At 45.9% G+C, this 23,312-nt stretch overlaps 2 protein-coding genes across 8 annotated transcripts in view; one reads left to right on the top strand and one right to left on the bottom strand.

Moving 5' to 3' along the window:
* PAK5 (p21 (RAC1) activated kinase 5) overlaps positions 1–23,312 on the top strand; it is a 163,691-nt gene that overhangs the window by 5,950 nt on the left and 134,429 nt on the right. The gene's annotated exons all lie outside the window — the stretch shown is intronic.
* On the bottom strand, positions 328–14,860 carry LOC135297792 (D-beta-hydroxybutyrate dehydrogenase, mitochondrial-like). 6 transcript variants are annotated; one of them, XR_010359736.1, is made up of 5 exons: positions 14,098–14,860; positions 6,777–6,929; positions 2,985–4,085; positions 2,764–2,857; positions 1,344–1,475 (listed from the first exon to the last, which is right to left on the bottom strand). XR_010359736.1 is itself a non-coding variant. In XM_064415722.1 (4 exons), the coding sequence occupies exons 1-4, from the start codon at positions 14,789–14,791 to the stop codon at positions 1,128–1,130; spliced, it is 1,326 nt and encodes a 441-aa protein (XP_064271792.1). In that variant the 5' UTR covers positions 14,792–14,827; the 3' UTR covers positions 328–1,127. The 6 variants fall into 6 exon arrangements, 2 of the variants coding, with proteins under 2 accessions (XP_064271792.1, XP_064271791.1); XM_064415722.1 differs by lacking the exon at positions 2,764–2,857 and having other exon boundaries at positions 328–1,475; positions 3,955–4,085; positions 14,098–14,827; XR_010359734.1 differs by having other exon boundaries at positions 1,334–2,857.

Genomic DNA, 23,312 nt, shown 5'->3' with positions numbered 1-23,312 from the left:
TGGGTTCTTTTGGCCCCAGAGTTCTTGGATTTTGTGCCATACCATAATCAAGTCAAATTTAAAACTGTATGTGTAAACCAGCAGTATTTTCCATGGCAATTAGTAAGAGAGTGTTAATGGAGCGGCCGTGATCAATTACTCTCATAGAGCAATGTTACTAATGTTTCCCTTTCCTGTTAGTACGTATTCTTTTCTTCAGACCTTATTCCTTACATTAGCAGCCAAACCTGAATATGTTCTTTCTGAGCTCCAAGTATACTGATATGGCTCCTTGGTGTTTAGCTCTCTTCACTACACTTCAGGTCAACACATTGATTAATCCAGACATTAGATAAAGGGTAGAGTTTATTTAGGATTAAATTTATAAATCATTTATAAATGGAACATGTAACTTGTTTTCTGAAGTGTATGATGTATCTGCTTTATTACACATTTATCCAGAACACCTGAAAAGGGACTGAACTGTAGTTAGCCAAGACAATGTTTTCATATTACAACTTTATTATTCATAGAATCACAGACTGGTTTGAGTTGGGAAGGACCTTAGAGATCATCAAATTCCAGCCCCTCTCTTGTGGGCAGGAACACCTTTCACTTAACCAGATTGCTCAGAGCTTCAAGATTCCTAACTTGCTACAGACATTTAACTCCATTCAAAGTATTTTGAGGTCCAATGCTCATTTCTGACTTGTGCATTAACCTCCTCCTATCACCCCAGAATAAATGGCTACTCAGGTTTCTACAAGTAAGGGCTTTTCATCTCTGCTGTAACGACTTCAGCTGCCCTGTAGGACGTGCTCCGTTTCGTCTGCATCATGTCTGCAACACAACCTGCTGTTGCTTTAGAAAAAGATGTATTACATTTTCCAGGCAATAACTAAAGCAGCTTAAGTGGGTGGGGTTTTTCCACAGGGAAGAGATAAAGTTACTTAAACAAATGATTTAATTTTACACAGGGTCCTGGATGTTTTCCCCAGCAATCAGTGACAGTTCTGACCAGGGAGACTCCCCAGTTTGTACTGGTTAATCGGTGTCACTGAACTGACACACGGGGGTGTTCAGTTCAGCCCTGACTCTCACATTTCATAAACTGCCTCACCTGAGCCAGTGAATAGCACCACTGCAGGCTATGCAAGTTTTACTTTGCTCAGAGCATAAGACAGAACAGCATCCATCACGACAGTAGGGAACAAAGCACACACAAACACCAGGGCCTTCTCCTTCAGCTTCGCCACCATGTAACGTGCCTTGGGTGCAGGAGATGTTAGAGCATCCACCATGGCATCCACAACCTCATTGCCATTAGTGCTTCCCTCACTGAGGATGCTGTTGAAAAAGTCTGCCCGCTCTTGAACGTACTCCTTGTTGTAAACAGCCTTTTCCTCTTCACTCAGTTCACTCCAGATCTCTTCGGCGCTGAGCGGTGGCTGAATTTTTGTAGAGCGTGCATAATTTCCTGGCTGGATAATACAGACCTGAAAGCGAGATGTAAAACTTACCCAGGTGCAATCAGCCATTGTGAATTCAATTAAATACTACAGTCAGACCAAAAGCTCTCTACAGCCAGACAGAAAATGCTGCTTTGTTGAAATTTTAACCCTGGAAACTTGAAATCAAATATATTTTTGTGAAATATTTAAGGTGCAGAGGTGCTTTATTCTGACTTCCTCATTTCACTCTGATGTTAATGTTCTTGTTTTGAATACTCAGCACACTCTCACAGAAAGCAACAGAGCATCTTTGATTGCTGTACAACACTTAAGAGTAAATGTTTTGACAATACTGAGACAAAGCATTTCAGTATGACTTTGGTATCTCCAAAGTGGAATACTTTGGATTTTTTCACTCAGTGGAGAGCCTTGTGATTGATAATTTTTGACCCAATTTGGGACAAAAGGAGACACCAAAGAAAATTACTGGGTCCTAGGGAAAGAAGTGCTGTTTTCCCCAAGAAGGTGAAATTAAAAGTAAACTAGGTCTTGTCAGTGAAGAACAGGGGGACCAAAGGTCCTGCTCTGCCTCTCACCAAGGCCATCAGCAGATTTCTGTAGATTTGTGCACACAGATTTAAATGAAAGCACACAAGTCCTTTGCTGCTCCACGTTTTCTTTGTGTGTTGCTGGTGTTCTGCTCCCTTCTGAGTATTCCAGGGAGTTTTGGAGCAGGCTGAGCACTCACAGCAGCAGTTAGCAGCAGCCTTGTTCAAACTATTTGTAGATATGCAACATTAAAAGCTCCATGGCATTGAACTGACCTGATTTCTAAAGACTGCAACACAAGGTGAGGAAAACCCATGCTGAGCTGTGTCAGAGACTTGGGGATCTGACAGGCATTCTCTGGGAAGGCTGTGATGATATAAAAGCCTGATGTGTTCACTCAGCCAGGCAGCCCAGCTGTGTGAGTCCCTGCCTGCTGGCCTGCATGGTGATGGACTCGCTGCTCTCAGGAGGGCTGGGGTGCAGGTCCTGTGCACGGGGAGAAGGGAGGGATGCAGACAAACCCCAGCAGAGGGATGGTGTGCACAGCTGGAACAGCTTCATACTGCCTCAAGCAGGTTTGTCACACAGAATCCTCGGGAGCCCTCCCTTCTGGTGCTATTTAGAAGTGTGTTTGGTAGCAGCTAAATAGTAAACTTCCCACATTTATTGTTAACAAAGGGTTTTGGAAGCTTCCTTTTTTGGAGCTGGCTTGGAAAGAAGGAGAGATGGTTTGGTTTTTGTCCTTCCCACATTTTCTGTAGCCTTTCTACTGGAAGACACCCACTTTGTTTCCTGTAGGCTGTCAGCTTGCCTGGCCAGAGTTCAGTGGGACAGAGCCATAGCTCCATCTGCTCCTTGCCACCCCTGTGCAGCTTCTCCTGAAAGGACAGACAGGACAACAGAGCACAGCAAAAAGGGACCGTGTATTTTGTAGGCTCTCCACAGGGCAGGTTCTCAGGCAAGTGCCAGCCAGCATCTTGCATACAGCAAGAAACAGAAAAATACCTCTCAAAGATACTCCAGAAATGTTTGTCAGCCTGGCTCCCTCAGTTATCTGCTGGGACTACTGCAGAGGTGGAAAAAGAAAAATCCCAAATCAACCAGAGTAGCTAACCTGTTAAACTAAGCCCTTCCATGCATTTGAGATTATCCTCAGCTAATCAGCAGAAATCCTCATCATGCTGTGTGGTATTAGGATGTGTAAAGTCACTTGTATTTTACAGCCCCTCATATTTATCTGACGGGGGTAGCTAACACATGCATAGCTGTAATATTTTCCAACACAAAGCTTATGAACAATGCTGTAAATCTGTGTACATGAACAGCACACCAATGCAAACCTGACAGGGAAGACTTCGAGTGTTTGAGAAAAGTGCTTCAGCAGTAGAGTGACTCCAAGGAAAAAGCCCAGTGAAGCTACTTAGGGATCTAAGCTTCAGGTTTGACTATTAGAGTTGCTTAGGGCACTAAGAGCACTCTGAGAGCCTCTTAGGTTAAGAGAATAAAAACATAACTACTCTGTACAATGCTGCCTCTTGCAGCGAGCTGTTCTCACTAAAAACAAGGAGTTGGAGCTGTAAGAGGAGAGGAAGAACCCCTCAGGCAAGTGACAAGTTCTGGCTGCACAGCTCTCAGCGTCTGGGCTCTTTGCAGCCCCCCAGGGAACATTTGGGTTCCTTGCTGCTGGTGGGAGCTCAGGCAGGCCTGTGTCAGGAAGCTTCTCCACTGCAGAGGATGTGGAAGTTTCAGTGCTGGCACACAGACTGTTACCCAGCAGCTTCTCAGAACCAAAAACATCCCCCAGGACTGCTGTTCCCAGTGATTTCCAGCTGAGTGATGAGCCACAGACAGACCGCCTCTTTCCAGAAGGAAGCTGCACCCATGAAAGCATTTCTGAGCTTCTATCTTTGTTACTCTGTTTCACATAACTCATTACATCACTTACCTGGTTTCCAGGTTTTGTTACATCACTTACCTGGACACCAAACTTTTTCATTTCCAGTCTTAAAGCATCACAAAATTTTTCAATAGCTGCCTTGGTCATAGAATAAATGCCATTACCCAGAGTGAAATAGGCAATGATGCTGGACATGAAAACAATACGTCCTGGAGAGAAAACAGTGCAAATAACATAACTTCACTCTCAGTCTTTAGCATGGAATTGATTTGCCTCAGTCTTGAGCTGCTAAGAATGTGGTGTTTAGCAGGAGACTTTTCCTGCACCTTGTGCCAAAACTGGGCAGTGTCAGTGTGCAGTCCCAGCAGAGACGGGCACTCAGCTCTGCTAAGAAGAAAACTTCACACAAAAATCTTCCACCTAGTGACAGATGTTGGACTAGACAAAGTGTAACACATTCCCAGTGTGCTGCTTATTCCTTCTGAGCCTGAGATAGGATGAAAAAGATGGAAACAAAGCAGTGCCCTAAAGTCTGAAAAATAGTAGTAAGAGACTGTGCTAGTAAGAGAAGGCTGCAGAGGAGAGGGGAGGTGATTTTCCCTGAGGTGGATTATATGGTTACTAATATCAGTTTTTTCTGTGCTAATGATGGCTCTGCACTGAGACCAGGTTCTGTAACTGTGCATATAAAGTCCAAGCCAGACTCTACAGTGATAAGTTTCACTGAGGAAATGAGACTTGCCAAATGTATGCAGGTTTACAATACCTTACAATGATTCCCCTGATCTGGGCTGCTTTCCCTCCCTTCTAACTCCTGCTGAGTGCAGGCATGCCTTAAATAGCAGAGATTCCTCATGTGAGGCACTGGACTGGTTCATTTCCATTGTTTCCTTGTAAACTTCTGTCACACAGTCCTACCACGGGGTAAGGAATGTCCGAGTGTGGATATACAAATCCCAGGGCTGAGGGAGAAGATGGTGCTGTCACTGACAATGAGAGAACACAGCTGCACTCCTGTTGCTGCCACAGGGGCAGATAACATCTGGGCCCCACATCTCACCAAATGGAATAGGCTTGGGGGTATCAAAAGGTACCACGGGAATCCAGTGAAATCTCTCATTCTGCATTAGCTTCCCTGCCTTCCTATACAGCATCCCAAATAAATCTTATCGACAGTAAGAGGAAAATAACTACCAGCTTGACCAGCCTGGACAGCTGGAAAAGATAGAGGGAAATGTTGCTCCTCTCAGGGCAGAATGTTTAAATCCTAGGCTGGAGGGCATTACCTCCCTTTACAAGTATTAATAACTGCATTAATAATTTTGAAGTGTTTCTTAGAACAGGAGGTGCACATCCATGGCAGTAAGCAATGGGTAGGATGACCTCTGCCTCCTCTGTCCAGTGGCTGAGTGGATGGGGCTCACACCCAGGATGTGGGCCACCTCATTTAACTTCTCTTTGGAGTGTCTAAGGGAATTGGAACTCAGCTTCCCTAGGAGAGTGCTCCAAAGTCTGTAAGTCAAGCTTTTCATTTGGAGAGGTCACTTGCTGCCCCCAAACACATAAGCTTTGGCTGTCCTGGCTGTTCCTGAAAGGAAGGTGACAGCCAATCTAGGATTCTTCCTAGAGTGCCCTGGCCTCCTCTCCTACATAGATGGTACTTGAAAATGGAGTGCAGGAGTTAATCAAGGAAACACTGACAGCCCTGGGACAGATACAGAATGTTCCTTTGAGCTAAGGTGTGTGTGCAGCCATCCAGACCCAAACTTCTAAAGGTTTATGCATGTGCCTACTATTGCAGGCACTGTTAGTCCCCTTTGCCTCAAAGTAACCCTGTGCAACTCCTGGGGTCAGAGAAATGCCTCTGGATCAGCACCACAGAGTCCCAGCAGCAAGTAGGACATGACAGGGAAAAGAGATGTCTCCCTGTGTAATGGCCACATAACACACTCACTGGGTATACACAATAGCACATTCTGCTACAAAACCACATCCAGCTCGCAGTATTTAAAGGTTTCTTTCTTCTTCTGTCAGAATATCATCTACCAAAGGCAGCCAAGCAGAAAGAAGCAGAATAGCAAAAAAAAAGGATGCTTTTATCGTACCAAGTTTGTGTAGCAGTGACACCTGGGGTTTCCAGGTGAAACCTACTCCTTCTTGTGCTTGATGCTGCACACAGAGCACAAATCCTCACCCTCAAGAGCCAGAACAGACAAGGAAGAGGGGATCTTCCTCCCCAAACACAGACAGAGACAGGTAGGGGACAAACTGCAAAGCACCCAAGACATGCTGCATGCTGCAGAGGGCTATTAAACATTTACTTCTTAGAAAGAAGGATAAAGCCCACATGTAGGGAGGTTCATGCAAATACATTTATCCCACTGGATACCCATGCACCTCTACATACTTGAAGTTTCCTGCCCAAGGTCACAGAGGCTCCACAGAGCTGGAACTGGAAGTTGGATATCTCTAGTTCACCTCTGTAGGGTCATTCCTCCTCTCCTAATTTTCAAACAATAAAATTGTAAAGCCTAAATAATAAAATTAGGCAGTTTAATGGATCTTTGTGTTTTCTGATTGTCAGTGCTTTAGAAAGCTTGCCTGGGCTTAATGATCTACAGTAAACATTCTTCCTCTTTTTTGAGTCAAACACTGAGAGAAATCCTTATTTATAAGTACTTTTTTTCTATGTACTGCAAAGACAAAATCTTTAAGGATATTTTTCCCTTTATGGCTTCACCCTCTTTTCAGGATCAAGTTGCTCTTTCAGGCCACACAGAAGGAGGCTGTCATTTCAGTTCAATGAAAGACAATTAAAGCCTCTTTTATAGATGTTACATTACCCTGATTATAGTAAGCTAATTATTCTACAACTCTAAATAACAGTGGATTAGCATTACCCTTGTATTTCCTTAGAAGGGGAAGAAATGCCAGGGTTGTCCTGATGCTCCCAAGGAGATTCACATCTGCAAATTTTTCATATGTCTCCATAGGCAGCCACCCTGTCTCACCAAATGTTGATATTCCTGCATTGTTGACAAGGCCCCAGAAACCTAAGGAAGAGAAATGACTCAGCAAGCACCTTTAACTGCAAAGCAGCCACTGTTAGATAACAAACACCACCACCGATTCGGACCCTTGAAACAAACTGTATGGTTGTGTAACACCTTTGTCTTTTCCACTTTAAAGTGCAGGCATGTTTTGTTTAACGAAGGAATGCCATTGTGGCCATAACCTGGGCTAAATGGAATCAGAATAGTTTGGGTTGGAAAAGCCATTAAAGATCATCCAGTTCTACACCCTCTCCCATGATCAGGGATACCTTTCCTATAAGTCTCAGTGCTATTAATAATTGCTCACTCTATAGTTGTCTTAAGATATTTATGAATAACATGACCTGGGAGACTACATCTTACTGCCAATGTGGTGTACCATGATATTTTAATTACTTTAATCCCACTGTGTGCTATGAGCAGCTTTGTGAAAATTATATTAAGCGGTCTAAAGGCTAAGGGGTACTATTTTCAAAGTGCCTGACTAAATTAAGAGCCTAAGTCTTGCATCTTTTTCCAAGATTTGAGCTCTGATTTCTTCTGAAATCAGCCACGATCAGGTACATGGCTGCAACATTGGGTAAAGTAATCAAGCAGGGTCAGTGGCTACAGTATTTTTTAAATTTTGTACATTTGAACAGCTTTTTTGCCCGTGTAGTGACAGATGTTGGTGCTAAGGAGAAAGACGTCAGTGTTCACAAGCAGCAAGGTGTTGGCAGTGAGGCTTGCTGTGCCGAGCTCAGTGACGGGGAGCTGAACCCTGCAGCCAAGGCACAGCAGAGTCCTGAGAGCCCGGCGCTGGCAGAGCCAACGAGCCGAGCCAGGAACGCTGTGCTGGAGCGGGAGCACTCCAGGCTGCCGCTCACGCTGCCCAAGCGCTGATCCAGCCGTGCTGGCTGGAGCCTCCTGCACAGGCAAAGCAGGGAGCGACACCGCGCTTTGGAACGCTCTCTGCTCCTGCCCAGCCCTCGCCGACAGCACGCCAGGAGTGCCAGGGCAGCTGCCACTGGAACAGCTCAATTCGCAGCTCACCTCTGCCTGCCTTGGCAACTTTGCCCATGCACTTCTTTTAAGGAATCCTTCTAGGCAGCCAGGGAAATGATTGTTTTGTCATGCCTTCTACAGGACCTCCAAGCCTGGGTTTCTGGGGAGGCAGGGCAGGTTTTAGTGCCTCCCTTCCTCTGGACACATGAGTTTGGGGCAGGGTGACGCTGACCCAGCTCTAGCCTCCTCTACCTGTGGCAGCAGAGTTATTCTCAGGGAAATGTTGATCACCTTAGTCAAGGCACTGCAGAAACCTTTGGGCTGAATCCTTTTCTTTCTGATCTTCTCTGACAAAACTACTGCAATAATTCACGGTATCTTGGAATACCCATTTCTCATGGGTCCTTCCAGAGCCCCGCCAAGAAGTGCAAATATCAGATTTCATTCAGAACAGCAGTTAGAGATGAAACAGGACATTTTTGGCCTTAGTTATAACGCAGACCTCTGTAAGCTTTTCTAATATATATATACACTACTTGTATTATGTAATGAAATTGGTCTTTAAACAGAGAAAGAAACTGATTTCTTTTAGTGAATGTCTCATTTGCAGGGAAAAACACTCAAAATTAGGAATTTACCACACAGAACTTGGATAACTCAATCCTCCAAAGAGAATCAGTCACTCTTCAGCAGCCTGTCGGCCAGCAATCCTTGACACTGGACCCCTCTTACAACTTTAGATACAGACAAGACTGCTGCCCCAGTAATGCAGCAGTTTCCTCTGGACTCATTTATTTTCCATGGCCCCAAATGTTAGCAGACAGAGGAGAGGAAATGAGCTTAAAAATTTGCCGTGGAATTGGGCATCCTAGACTTCCTTTTTCCACCCACCACTGTCCTCTTTTTCCATGTCTTTCCATCATTCTCTGGCTTTATTTCTCCATCTTAAAATGTAACCCAGCCCCATGGGACTTAGCTCCCCACAAAATGCTTCCAGATCAATGGCTTAGAGAGCCCTCTGTAGAAGCTAATTATCAATATTTACTTGCACATGATCCACTCTGCAGATGGGCTGAGTGACTGCACACCCCATCTGTTTCTGCTCAAAGCTGGAGGTTTCTGTACTCAGGGTTATTTTTATATAATCTAACACTCTGACACAACCCAAACTAAATCCCAACATCACTGCAAAAGCTGCTTCCTGATATTTCAGCTTTACCTTTTCTAATTACAAAAGTCATTTTGCTTCTGCCACTGCACACTGTGCAGCACAAGAACACTTGCTCCACATACTCCTGATTTCATCAGGCCTTCAGAAATACAGCCATTAATCTTTAGACAATTGATTTTCTTCCTCTATCTCTAAACTGTGAAATTCAGAATTTAGGCAATTGATTTTCTTCCTCTTTCTCTAAACTGTGAAATTCAGAATCTAGCTTGCAAGGCTTAAGTTTTCTCTCCAGCTATTTTCCTCATGTGCTTCAAAGCCTCTGGGTGGCTGCTGGCAAGGCCAGCCTGTGTATTTCTGGGAGCTCACAAAAAAGCAGCTCCTTCCTTCTGTGTAGTGGCCAAATCAAAAGCCATGAGGAGAAAAACTGGTTAAACTAAAACAGACTTGTGTTAACTTTTAAGTTAAACACAAAAAGACACTTTGCACCCGGTCAGGTCAAAATACTTAGTTTGCTCTCAAGAGAAACATATTGTTTCTTACAACATTTTGGCATTCCCAAATGGGAGATGCTCTGATATTTTCCAGAATGTTTCCTGCCACTTCGTTTAGTTGAATCAATTCACAAAAATTCTACCCCGGCAGCAAACAGTTCATTATTCCCTTATGCTATTTTCTAAGAATATTTCCTGCTTCCTGAGAAACAACCTGCCCAGCTATGTATTCAGAGTACTTGAACCTGCTTTGGTCTTTCTTTCCTGAAATGTTTATGGTAAAAATTAATGCTATAAATGTGCATTCAAAACATATTGTAAATCTGCTTAGCCAAATGCAGCTCAGGTAGCCTAAAAAATACAGATGGAAATCCTGAAGGACAAGGCACAAGAATTAAACAGCTGCAGGAGAGTGATGCTGCATTTCCTCAGTGTCCCAGCAGAGCCACATTTGGAAAAAGCAGGTGATGCTTGGTGTGTCAGACTGTCAGAACAGAACTCAGTCCAAACACAGTTTATGAAGAGAGGTGTTAGACTGTGCTACAGCAGGCAGGGAGAAAATAAACTGGGAAGCAGGACTGGATGGCACAGAGATTTTCACTGATCTCTGTGTTGGGAAAATGGATCCTGACAACAAAGATTAAAAGATACAGCCATGGATCTTAGAATGACATTAGGAAGCTGTGATTAGTGAAGCTTTCTGGAGAACAGCAGCTCCCACATAAACTCCCCAATAATTTCTACTTCACAACACAGTGACCAAAAGGCACATATCCAAGGTCCTTATTTAGGCCCAAAAGATATCTGATATTTTATTCCAGATAAAATCCTCTTAAAATCCTCTTGCTATTAAAGTTAGTCCAGCTGCAGGTTTACAAAACCTTCTGAAAAATCAGGTTGTTTCTGTGTTGGTGCTAACACTCAGACAATAACTGAATTCTGCCACACATCGTAAATTCCTACAGGTATTCTTGGGATCACTGATCTTTGGAGTTTCTCCTCTAAGCCTGAGCCCAAATGAAAATGACAGGCTCTCTCCTGATAGATTCCAGACCAATACTAAAGGAAACTAAGCAGTGCAGGGTACTAGTAGGCCAGATGAGATTCCTGAGTTATATTTACATCCATTCATGAGTCACCATCCTTTGCTTGGAATATTATGCTAAAATTTTCTTCACTGTAAGGATAATCTATTTCTATAGGGAGTCTGGACTAAAATATTGTACCATTGGTGAATTCCATGAATACAAAATCATAATTAAGTGTAAGAGAGTACTTAATAACCTTTGAGTAGGAAGTGGGACTAAAACTAATATCCCTCCGTTCCAGCTAGCTAATGTCACCCACTCTTAGCAGGCAAGAAAAGGAACATAAATTCCGATTTGAAACAGAAGAAAATCAGAAAAATTCTGAGGCTTGCTGTAGAGCCTAATAGAATTGCAAATCACCATGCTGTGAAGTCCTGGTCTATTCCTTATTGGCTTTGGATTTCTACTCTTGTGTAACAGAGAGAGAAGATAATGAGGAGCTTGGGCTTGTTATGGTTCCAGCATATAGGAGGTGCAGGGAGAACTGTATTTTATTCCTGACACTCTGATTTTATTCTGATATTCTACACATTTTTGTGTACATTTCATGCTGAATACTTAAATTAGAAAGTCTCTTTTAGTCTTTTGTAAGTCTACTTATCCTGGGCCCAGGAAAAAGGCAGATTAAGGTTATTTAAAAGAAAGCATATCTGCAAAAAAGCCCTGCTTGTTTGAGATGCATAGTCCATGGAAAGGATGATACTGTAATCATAAAGAACATTTAATCTTTACCAGGACTTAGTCTGAACTACTTAAACACAGGCATGCAAAAACCAATCATCATTTACCTGCTTTCTCTTCATTTTGGTCCAGCTTCTGAGGTCTCATTCAGAATCCCTGGCCTTTGCACACTTACCATTAGGCCTGGGATTATTGAAGTGACTATTTTTGGAATGATACAGGAATGTTTTGGTGATCAGAATTTAGAAGTCCAGCAGCAATATGATGCACCTAAAACCTGTCATACCTGTGTGAAACTGGTTGTAGTTTAAAATGGCAAAAAAGGAGGGAACAATCCCTAAGCAATACCTAGTGGTTCTCAGGGAAACTCCTCCCAGTTTCTGTGGGGAATTGCTGAACAGAATCCTCCTCTTCTGAGGGAGGGGGAAGGAGAAACAGAGAAAACTGTCCCACAGTACTTAGAAGCTAACAGTGACATACAGAACACTGCCAGCAGCTGCTTAAAAGGTGGATGTTTTTAACATCCAGCTTTAACAGCTTTTAAATGTCAACAGCTTTTAAATAACATAATGCATGGTCTACTGGAACCTTCAGCACAATCCACTGGATTCCTGCATCAGTTTGAACTGTGTGTGCAGCAACCAAAAGCAGACTTTTTATCTGTCCAATGCTTATTTCCAACAATACTGGACCACCACCCACTCTGCTCCCCATCACAAATGTCTGAGCTGCATTTCCACTTTGGTCAGGACTCTGCTCTAGGCCCTGGGAAAATGTCCTAAGGTTTCACTGCTGAGGGTTGTTTAACTGCTGGGATTTGAGGCACATGCTTTGGGTGGCAGGTAACATCTTCTGTGTAGTCACATACTTTTCTTACCTTCTAGATTATTTCAGAATATAAATGCAATTACAAATGGTTCTGAATTATCTTTCCTAATGAAAAATAATTTAATTAAGCACAATCTTTGACCCAAATATAAAAAATTACAATTCCTATATTTAACAAATGAATTGGTTAATATGACAGGTAACCTCCTGTTTAATCATGAAATTGAAACTGTTCCTATAGAGGTAAAATACCAAAGAACACAACATATCTATTTTCAGAGGTGCCAAGAATGAACATTCCTACTGAAGTCTTTTGCTTATAATCTGGAAGAGTATTGTCACAGTTTCCTTACAATTGAGATAAAAATATTTGTGCCTCTCTATTTTAGAAATTATGAAGAAGACTCGTAGTCTTAGTCCATTAACAGCAGACATTAAAATAACTCCTTTGCTTCTACTATTTAAGTAAAAGGAAGAATACTTGATAAATGTGAGTTTCTCCATGTGGCCTATGTGCTACCTGGCTCTACAAAATTATTTATTCTTCGCTGCCTTTGCAAAATACCTTCAAAACTCTGCAGCAGCAGAGCTGCCCAGCCTTGGAAAAAGGTTTCATGAAATGTGTGTGGGTGCCCAGCCCAGTGTGGCTGGCGTGAGACCAGCACTGTGCCCACGCTGTGTGCCCGCTGCCTGTGCTCAGCCGTGCTCAGAGTCTGGATGGGCCTGGAATTGCTCTGAAGGCCGTGCACAGCAAGGACAACCACGAGTACTGCTGACCCACAGCTCCAGGTCTCCATGGCAGCACAGGCACAACCACTGCAGCACAGCGTAAGCTGTCGGAATTGCAGCATAAATCATGGGAACACAGAGTTCCGAGTGACCTGGTCCCCAGGGAGCCTTTAAGGGCTTTTGGGAGACATTTGTGTTTATCTGTAGGTTGAGGAAAGGCCTGAGAGGGGAAGGCTCTGCCTCTTAGTAAGATAAGGTCAAGATCAACCATAAATATATGTACTTAATGAGCAAGGTCTAGGCTTTTTCTTCCTTCACTGCTCATTCCGTCCCCTTCCCAATGATCTAATGAGCCAGGCAGGCAGAGGTCTTGCATTTCCTTATCTCTCTGTGTGCCCCATTCTGCACTTTTATTCCCTGTATGAGCAGGAAGTGTTTGTGATTTGGAGGGAATCTCACTTCTGAGCCTGAGGAACTCTGCTCTGCAGTGTGTCCCAGAATTGCACTGGATAATTCCCACCCTGCAGTCCCAGAGGGAAAGGAGGTAACTGTGGCCCCATCACCTGCACTGTGTCACGTGCTGAAGGGATAACCCAGGATTTAGGTTGTCTGCAATTATTCTGGAGCTAAGTCTATCCATTCCCCTGGGTGCACACTCCCTGTAGGGTGTATAATTGACACATTTCCCTTTCGGTAACCTCTCCAGGGACCAGCCTGACAAACCTCACGTGGCTCCAAGACGCAGCTGCTTCGGTGTGGCACGGCAGCTGCCCTCGCTGCATTTCTCGTCTCTATTTCCTCTTTCACAAGTCACGGCCAGGAACATGTCCCACCCCTCCGATGCCCGCACAGCTGCTCTGCGCTTTCTCTGCCGCTTGTGCTTTCGGGTCCCTGCAGAGGGGCTCCGGGGACGCCCCGCTCGGGGAGTTCCTCTCCCGGTGGAAAGGCGAAGCTCCCCCTTGCCGTGCTGAGCAGCGCACCCGCCTTACACTGCCGGCACCTTCGGACAGGCCGCGCTCCGTGTAGGCACCAAGGGATTTTTGATAAAATGCTGCCGTCCTTACCGACAGCGGCGAGCGCCCCTAGCCCACGGGTGCCGGCGCTGGCCGCGCTCAGGCTGTGAGAGCCCAGCGGCCCGCCAGGCAGCTCCCGGCACCGCCCCGCCGTGCCCCGGAGCCCGGCCCGCCGCGGCTCACCTCGCTCGGGCAGCTGGCTGAGCACCAGCTCCTTGGCGGCGCGCACGTCGCGGGCGCGGGTCACGTCGAGCCGCAGGACGCGCAGCCGGCCGGCGCCGCCCGCCTCCCGCTGCAGCCGCCGCGCCCCGTCCCCGCCGGGGCACAGGCAGCCCGCGAACACGGTGAAGCCCAGGCGGTGCAGGCGGAGCGCCAGCAGGTGCCCGAAGCCGCTGTCACAGCCCGTGATGAGCACGGCCCGGCCGGCCGGCTCCAGCCGCGCCGCCCCGCGCCGGCACAGCCGCGCCAGCGGCGGCAGCAGCAGCAGGAGCAGCAGGAGCAGCCCGAGCAGGAGCAGGAGCAGGAGCGGGAGAGGGGCCGCTGCCCACATGCCGCCCGCGCCGCCGCTCCCCGCGCTCTGGCAGCCAGCGAGCATCGCCAAGGCGCGGGCAGCCAAGGCCCGCCCCGCCCGCCGCAGCCCGGCTGCCAACCGCGCCCGGGAGGGCGTGCTCCCCGGCGGGGTCTGCCCCGGGTGTCGCTTCCAAAACACAGCGCAGGCTGCAAGCGTCACGCTGTGGCCAGCTGGAGCTGCGCCGGCGGAAGGGAGCTGGGTGATGCCGCGATCCAGCGGTATGGACAGTTCAGCTTCCCTGCTCGGCTGGGTTTGCACCGTCCCGCCACGACACACTGGCCGCAGGGCACAAATGAGAGCAGCCATGAGTGTTTCTAGATCGGCCAGGTGGGGATTCCTATAACAGCTGTATTATTCTGTTATAGTTGCTGCATCTTATGTTATATATTACATGGCACTATTAAATTGATGTGGGTTTTTTCTGACTCAGGTCTATGACTGTTGTTATCTCAAGGGTGCCTACATTAGCCCATGGTGAAGGAAAATGTCTGTTTCTTGTAGGTTAAAGTGACAGTTATACATTGCTGAAAAAAGATCCCCGAGAGCTACGATTACAGGAGAAATGTGATTAGGCAGTGTTTTCTATGCCCTTTCTTTTATCTGAGCAACTCTCCAGGCAGCTATTGAAAGCGATATTATGTCATATCTGCCTCCTCTGAGTAAAATGAAATGACTGAAAGAACCAGATGCCTTTACTAATTGTGATTTAGAGTTGGCTTGTGAAAAATACAAAGGGGGCAGTCATTCATTGACATATACACAGCAGCAGACGAAGCAGCAGGTCTTAACACACAGAGGAGGTTCCAAATAGTTGCTTAAACTACATCCCTGTGGTTCTCCAGTCAGCCCTGCTTATGTTTAGTGAACAACCTGTATCTGGTGGTGGCAGATGGGTTTCTGAACTGGTATTGTTCTGCTCTCCGGGAGTCTCCAGAAATCATGTGGTCCCTACAGTCAGCTGTGTTTTGTGTTTGCTTGGGGATACCTTTGCACTGACATAGAGTTTTTAATGACATCCGAAGGAGAAAGGGAATAATTATTGTTTAATTTGCTTTTCCAGGGCCCAAGGCATTCCTGTGTTTTTACTCTTGTTGGCTGCACCTCTGCCTAGGTTTATTTCAGCTTTAAATTGTTCAGCACTCTCCCTCTCTTCTGCACTGCTCAGCTCTCCGTAGGCACTGCATAATAGGACTCAAGGTCTCAAGTGGCTTGGGAAAGCAGGTTGTGCTTTGCTGCTGGGAGAGAAAGTAGGACATGGAATGGTAAGCCCCAAAGATACCCAGATACCTGTCCTCAGTAGGATTTATTTGATCATGTTCCATCACACTGGGAGATGCTGCCCCGTTTTAGCCTTCAAAAGATCCCTCAGCCTTCTGTGACTATATGAGTCACAGAGTTTTGTCTTTATATTAACAAAATAATTATGCAACCCTCAAAATCATGAGAGCTGGTAACAGCCTGTCCTCTCTCTAGCCAGCTTCTCTGTCTGGTTCCCTCTGGCATAAAAAGACAGGGAGTGATTCCAAATTCTCCTCCTCCATACCTCCTACCCACCTCTCATCCACGTCTGCCAGTCTCTCCTCTCAGCTTTTGTGGCCTGTTAATAACACAGGGATCACAGGCAGTGACAAAGCCATTCTTTTGAAGAGTAAGAGGTAACCCAACTAACCTCTGAATTTTGTGCTCTGTTCCAAAAAAAAAAAAGGTGTTAAAAAGGAGGTCCACAAATGTGACACACTTCCAGCTGAGAACAGGAGCACTACTTGTCAGAGCAATGCTATCATTCAGGCTGAAAGTTACGGGTTACAGCTGTGTCCTTCACACTTAAAACAACTTCATGACTACCTAGTCCAGGAAATGAGGCCACTTAGGTGTCCAGTGCAGCACATTTGCAGTAAAACTTATTTATTTCTTGGAATGATTTTCCTCTGGTTTATAGTATTCTGTTCCTAACTCAAATATACACACATATGTGTACACACACATACACATGCTCACATGGGAGTGTGTACTTTGAATTTATGGCTCTGCTTTGTCTAGTTTCTGACGTCTTTTTCATCTTAGGGACTTTTTTAATTCAAAAAATGAAGTTCTTATCTCAATCTATTCTACCTCTTATGCAATTCCAGTTAGTTGTGGTTTACCTGTAACAAGTCTAAGTAAAGGCCTGGATTCTGAGGAGGTAGATGAGGAAATTTAATAGTCTTAGAGACTGATGTTGATGGGGATCTGGCAGTTCTGCTCCCAGAACCTGCCCAGGGACCTTCAACTCTTCCTAAGAGCATTTCTGGCAACAACAACCTCTGAAGCTTTTGCTTTGAAGCGTAAAGCTTTATTCTGTGTCGCTGGAAGTTTTACAGTGTGAAATAACAAGTTGCTCTGGGAAAGCACCATAATATATTTTTTTTTGGATTGCCATGTCGTCCCTACCCTCAAAACACAAACTGCTTTTCTAAAGGACTGTCAAGTATCTGTAAAGGTCCAGGATAAAGGAGAGCTGGGATAGGCTGTGTTCCTCTACTGCACCCTGGGACTTCCAGTTTGATTTCAGGGAAGACAGATCTCCTTTTTACCTCGTTCCTGAGCAGAGGATCAGTGGCTGTGAGTAGCAGAGCTTGCTGTGGAGCATTTAAATAATATGAACAGATCTTTGTCCAGCATAGCTCCAGCAGAAATCAAGCTACAAGGGAAGGGAGGGGGCAGTGTAGCTTTTCTCTGCTCGTAATCATCTTCTTACATTTTTCCTATTCTCATATCTACTCACCTCTGCTTATTTTCCCCATTTTCCTGTTCCCTCAGCCCCCTACCCTCCTGGCAGCCTTGTTGCAAACTGGAGCTGTCTCAGCATTTGCCATCTGCCGTGCTCAGTGGTGCCCGCTCGCAGCAGTGGGCAGGAGCAGTAAGACCTTTGATGTCTTTCGTACAGGCTCAGCTCTCCAGCATGGTGTGGAAGTCATGATTATTTTTGTATTCTAAAGCAAAGATGAAACTCTGATATCCTTTGAGGTGGCTGCAGAGCCATCCTTGGTTTCACATGAATCCCTTTCAGTGCAGAGCACCACTTACTCAAAGCTTTAGAAAAATGCTGGGAATGAGACAGAGTGCCTCCTAAAAGTTCCAAATAACTCAGCAAACAATAACTACAGACCCCTCTTTTTAACATTCGAATGCTTTTGGAGCTTTCATGATTTTCAGGGTGCAGGACCAGGATTTTGGCTGTTTCACAATTCCCAAGGAATGTGACTTCTCTTTGCCATCCATTATGTCTTGTCAGCTCAGCCCCCAGACCATGTAGCATTCCTCTTGCTATTGTACAGTAAGTAGCATAGCAGGCTGCTGGGACCTTTTGGTACTAGTGAAAATTATGCTTATCTGACCAAAAAAAACCCCATAAAATTCATCTTGACCAGCCCATCTGGAAGTTCAGCAAATTAGGCTCTCACTTCTAATGCTAACACACAAGTGACACTGCTTGCTGTAACTATCCACAAAGCTGACACTGAATTTGCATCTGAAGGCAAGCATTTCAGGACTAGGAAAAGTTGCTTTCCAGGAAGAAAATCAAAAGATGGGGTTTTGGTGCAGCTGAACAGGCAAAGACAGTGTGAGCAGAAAGGCTTGCAGGTTTCAGAGCTGGCGAGCTGCACGTCCTCCTTCGGGATCCAGGCAGAGAAGGCTGTGCCGTGGTGTGGAAGAAAGGAGCCCATGGGAGGCTGTCATTCCTTGGAATTGGACAGGAGCAGCTGCATGGGGGAATATCCAGCCTTTGAGGACTAAGCAGGATGTCTGGTTGTGTGTAATGTGATGAGCTGTATTAAAATCTTGCTGCATATTTTTAAGAACCCTGGACTCAGTTGACAAAACACATTTAGGGTGCCACATGTATTGCTCAGTGTGTCAAAAAAAGGGAGACAGCTTCTATTTAAAAGGCAGGGCAGGAATATCTATCCATGAAGCATTTTCAAATACTTGTCACTGCACACGGTGCCCAGACTGCTCCAGAGATTAAGTTGTCCATTTGTCAGAAATTATTTTAGTAAGTCCCTAGGATTAAGTCCTTTTTGGCAGTACTGGAGTAGTAATAAAGCAAGAGAGAGAGAGATGGAAAGAAAATTTCCCTAGGAAAATTTGCCATCTTCTCTAACCTGAAGTGACTGATCCTTTTTCCACTGGAACACCCCTGGCTCAGGGACAGACGGTTCAGCTCGATATCCTTATGCAGGGGCAGTGTGGAAAGTGAAAAGACACCCTCTACTTTCCAAATAACACATTCCAAAAACAAAAAATTAAACACTGTTGTATCTAATTTCTGACTTGAAAGACAAATGTGAGATGATGCTGACTTCCAAATGCTACTGCAAAATGATCCCAAGGGAGTAAAAATGCTTGTGCTGCTTCTCCACACAGACTAATACCCACTTCTGTCATGGAAGGAAGCAAACTGAGAACTTTATTTGGAGGTGGAGGATAAGGGTGAGGGCAGATCAAGTTTCCTTTTCTTCCTGGTGACCAGATATGGAAAGTGCTGAAATCAAAATGGTCTCTTCCAGCTCATATTTTCTCCTTAGGCACACAGTGCAGATACAGATTCATCAGGTAAACGGTTTTGAACCTGAGGATTGCTGAAAAGGGGCACAACACTATGAAATTAGGATTTATCTCTGGTTAAAAGTTAATCTTGTTGGAGAAACAGCATGTGTTTGAACACAGGGGCTCTTCCCAGATGATGAAAGGCCCTTGCACTGTCAGATTGTTGGGAAATTCCAGTGGTGTCAGAGGAGATACAAAATCAGTTCAGTGATGATAAACTGATCCAGCGTAAGAATTAGCAGATTTTAAAAGAACTTTACACAGACCTTAAATAGCCCACTCCAGATCTGCCCACAATTAACTTTATGTAATTTAGATTAATGCTGTAAAGAAAGTGCCTGAAAAAGCAGAGGACATATTTACATTAATTTGACTTCAGATTCCTACTGTGCAAGAGCTAGAAATGTGAAATCTGACGCATACACGGAGCTCCTACAAGTGACATAGCCAGCAGGGGTGTAGCTTTTGAGTACAAAGTGTGCCAGTCTTGCTGGTTCTGACTAACATTCCACCTATAGCTTTGCCTGTTAGAGCTCTTATTCTTATGGAAAATCCATCCCACCAACCACGTTAGAAGCTGAACAACTTTATCTGCACTTCTACAATTTTCCCAAGCCAGGGACCCGAAGGGTTGTGGTTTCCTTGGATCACCAGTGCAGAATATTGACAGTACCGAGTTCTTTGCACTTCGAGTTGCTATTTCCAGGAAAATCCCGTGCCAGTCGATGCCCACGAGGTGGCAGCGTGTGCGGGATAAAGTGCCGGAGAAGGGGACTGTCCTGAACACCTTCCGTGCCCTGCGCAGGCAGCAGCGGCTCTGCCCCAGCTTGGGGGGCTCGGATAATGTGCCAGCCTCACCTGCCCCGCTCGATCCCACGGCAGCAAGGGCTGGGACACTGAGCAGCAGGAACACCACGGAGAAACAGGCAGGCTGGGGTGGTTAGAGGAGCGGCAGCAAAGTTCCATCCCTGCAAACACGGTCTGGAGGGGGAGGCAGTGAAAGAGACCCAGGAGGCTGATGGCCGAAAATGCTTCGTGCTGATGAGCAGCGAAAGAGCTCCGAGTCTGCAGTGCAATAAATCCACATGAGCACAGGAGGGTGCTGCTCTTTCTCTTAGCGTAAGGCAGCCTCTCTCTTCCCTGCTCCGTGGTGCCATCAGCTTACCGGCCTCAGAAGGGCTTGTGTTTTGTTTGTTCACCCTGGGCAGAGCCCGAGGTGATACCGCTGCTGAAGAACCCCAGGTCGCTGCCTGTTCCTAGAGTAAAGTGACATCCACGTGAAGGGCAGGCTGTGCTTTGAGGTGACAACCAGCACAGCCAGGAGTCTGCTGGGAAAGCACCCCGGCCTGTCATCCTGCAAAATGCCGGCACAGGGGAAGGTGTGGAGGATTTTACAGCATCCCCCTCTAGCTAAGGGTATCGATCAGAGGCTGCCTGTTGGCATTCCTGCTGCCCTTGTGTGCAGCTGTTCCAGGACAGCCCCGAAGGTGGCACATCATTTGCCAGGTGGTCCAGGCTGGAGGAGCTAGGACACCAGTTTCTGTTGGAAATTACTCTGCAGTTTTGTAGAGTATCATTTGCCTTTCCTCAGCAGTGTATCAGCTGGTAGTGAGGGCACAAGGAGGGTAAGGAAGTGCAGGAGAAGTTGTCTGAGAGAACAGATCAAATCAGAAACAAATGTGACAGAGAAGGCTGGTTTCCTTATTTACAAGTCTGAGCTGTCCTGTGTGCAGGACAAGAATAATACCTGCAGACCCTGATGCCCCCTCAAAAAGGAAAGTAAAAGCCCCAAGAATGGAAATACGTGAAGGTTTGCATTTTTAAAATATAAGTCAAATAAAACCTTTAAAAATAAAAGTCAAAGGAAAGGCCAGCTCCATTGTAGAGTTGGAGGGGTGCAAGAGGAGCTGTATCATAGACAGCAGAGAGGCTTTGAATAGAAAAACAGAGATACTGAAATTTGCTGCTAAGCTCACTGATGCAATTTGAGACCCACAGAGAGTGACTTGAGACAGCAGCTACCATTCACCCACCTGCATCCGATCCCAAACCTCACTTACATTATGCAAAAGGAATTAATCCATAGGTCTGGTTTCTTCCTGGAAAGCCCACAGAAAAGAAGGCTTGGCTTTTCTGACACAGTTCCACCTCCAGCTGCCAGGAGCACTGTCCAGGCTGACATCTCTGAACAACTGCAGGGGGTTACCTCCTTGTCCCTGCACTGGGACAGCCCAGACAGCCAGGTTCTGGGCTCAGAGGGGCAGTCCATGGCCGGCAGGGATCCTCTGTGAGGAAAACAGATGGAAATGTTACTGTTTAGTTCCTCCTCATACAGTCCTACTTTTCTGAGAACACACAGGAGCCATGTTTTGGCAGCTGGTGTTTTCCTGTACACCTGAGCTGAGCAGTTTCCCTGACTTGGGATTCTTGTCTCCCCTAACATTTGCCTCACTAGTAAGAAATTGCAACTGCACCCTGCAGAAATATGGGGGCTCACTTTTCCAGCCCAGGCAGTGTGCAGATCATTTGGACTGGCACCTTCCCAAGCATAATGTTCTGAAATGTCACTCTGCTCCTGGGTGAAGCTTGGCTTCTTCCCAGCTTGTCTTCTCCTTTGGCTTGCAGCATCTGTGCATCTTGCCCTCGTTTCTTGGCATGCAGATGCCTGAAGGTGTAGAAGACAGTGCTCTTGTTAATGCTGGGAGAGTGAAAATAGATGTATTTTAAATCCTAAAGGAATCTTGCCAGGGTACATCTTGCCATCATGCAAATGCCTGTTTTTTGAATGGACCCCCAAATGCAAGGGAGCTGCTTTGGAGCAGCACAGGGCATGTTCAGGGCCTCCTGACAGCACTCTAAACTGGGTCATTTTTAATGCTCCTCACAGGGGGCTCAAAGCATAACTTTAAGCCTCTATATTTGGAACTTTGGATTAAAGGTTTTAATGATAAAATTTGCATGTGGGTTTTGGTCATTCCCTTCCTCTGATGGTGTTGCACTTCCTTTTTAATTTTGGCAGATTTCCAAGGGTGCCAGCCATTGGGGAGCAGGAATTGACTCAGATTCAGACAATGTGCCACAGAGCAGCCCAGTTCTGTGACGGTGCTCCCACCTCAAAGCAGCCTCCTTTCAGCAGAGCCCACTGGTGTTCTCTGGCAGTGAACAGGGATCCCACTGGTGTGTTTCAGACCACTGAGAGTCACAGCCATTCCTGAAGCACTGGGAACATTGGGAGGCTGAGTTCTTGTCTGGTTGCTAAAGATTATCCTGTTTCTGAAAGCCCTGTGTGTCGTGGAGGCTGGTAAATAATGAATGCCAGGATGCATAGCTGAGTGCTGGCATATGAAAGGAGCTGTGTTCTGAGCACCAACCTCTCAGCCTGCAGCAGCAGGACACACTTTACCTAAATTTGCTCATCTGTTTGGTTTTTTAAGTTGATAATAGCTTTTCCTTTTCTGTCATTAAACAGCTTCTCATAAGAATTTATTTTCCCAAGGGAAACAGGAAATCTCTGAAAAAAATGAGTAAAAAAAAAAACTACCACAAATGGTAATTGTGTGTTCTACTTTCCAAAACATTTCATTTCCCTTCCTGAATTGTGATTTGACATCTAGAGGAAAGGGGGTGGCAAACCCTGATTAAACCAGGCTCCAGTTTGGACAGCACAGCCTCAGAGCCAGCACTGGTCCCAGGTCCTGCAAGGTTTTAATCCCAGGCGAGGAGGAAATCAGTTCAGTACCCTGTCATGGCCATGCCAGAGGGAAGAGCAAACCCCTGTAAAGGCCAGCAGAGACCCGCAGGCAGCTGCTGAGCTGGCCTGGTGCAGCTCTGTGCCACTGAAGCGCCCAGGGAGTGCTGAGCGTCACAGCAGAGTTCTGGCAGCGCCACTGCCCCGCCCTGCTCTCCCTGTTCCTCCCCACCAGCCCGTATCTTCCTGCCTCTGTGCTCTGATTGTGATAAAGGTGCTTCTGGCCCCCCAGAGCCCGCCCGTCCCCCAGCAGGCAGCTCACTGGGCAGTGCCGAGGGATGATTCCACGGTGTCCTCAGGCGGGCTGGAGCTCATAGCAAACACACAGGAGTAAAGCAGCAGCAGGGAGCTCAGTATCTGCTTAAATGTTCTGATTACACGTCTATTTAAAGGGGCTACATTTCTGAAGCCAAAAGGCATTCTTAATGTTCATTAAGTTAATCGTGTCAAGGACTTTCTTGTGCAAGGACATGGAGGAAAAACCCCAGC

Source organism: Passer domesticus, chromosome 3, assembly GCF_036417665.1.
Source record: "Passer domesticus isolate bPasDom1 chromosome 3, bPasDom1.hap1, whole genome shotgun sequence".
Taxonomy (NCBI): Eukaryota; Metazoa; Chordata; class Aves; order Passeriformes; family Passeridae; genus Passer; species Passer domesticus.
This window is presented reverse-complemented; position numbering and strand designations above follow the sequence as displayed.

Excerpts from the sequence above, each read along its gene's own strand:
- LOC135297792 (XM_064415721.1), bottom strand. The coding sequence starts at position 14,791 with ATGGCTGCTCTCATTTGTGCCCTGCGGCCAGTGTGTCGTGGCGGGACG. Across the intron at positions 6,930-14,097 it reads CAGCCAGCTGCCCGAGCGAG|GTTTCTGGGGCCTTGTCAAC; the intron begins GTGAGCCGCGGC and ends TCTCTTCCTTAG. Across the intron at positions 4,086-6,776 it reads CCTTCTAAGGAAATACAAGG|GACGTATTGTTTTCATGTCC; the intron begins GTAATGCTAATC and ends TTTTCTCTCCAG.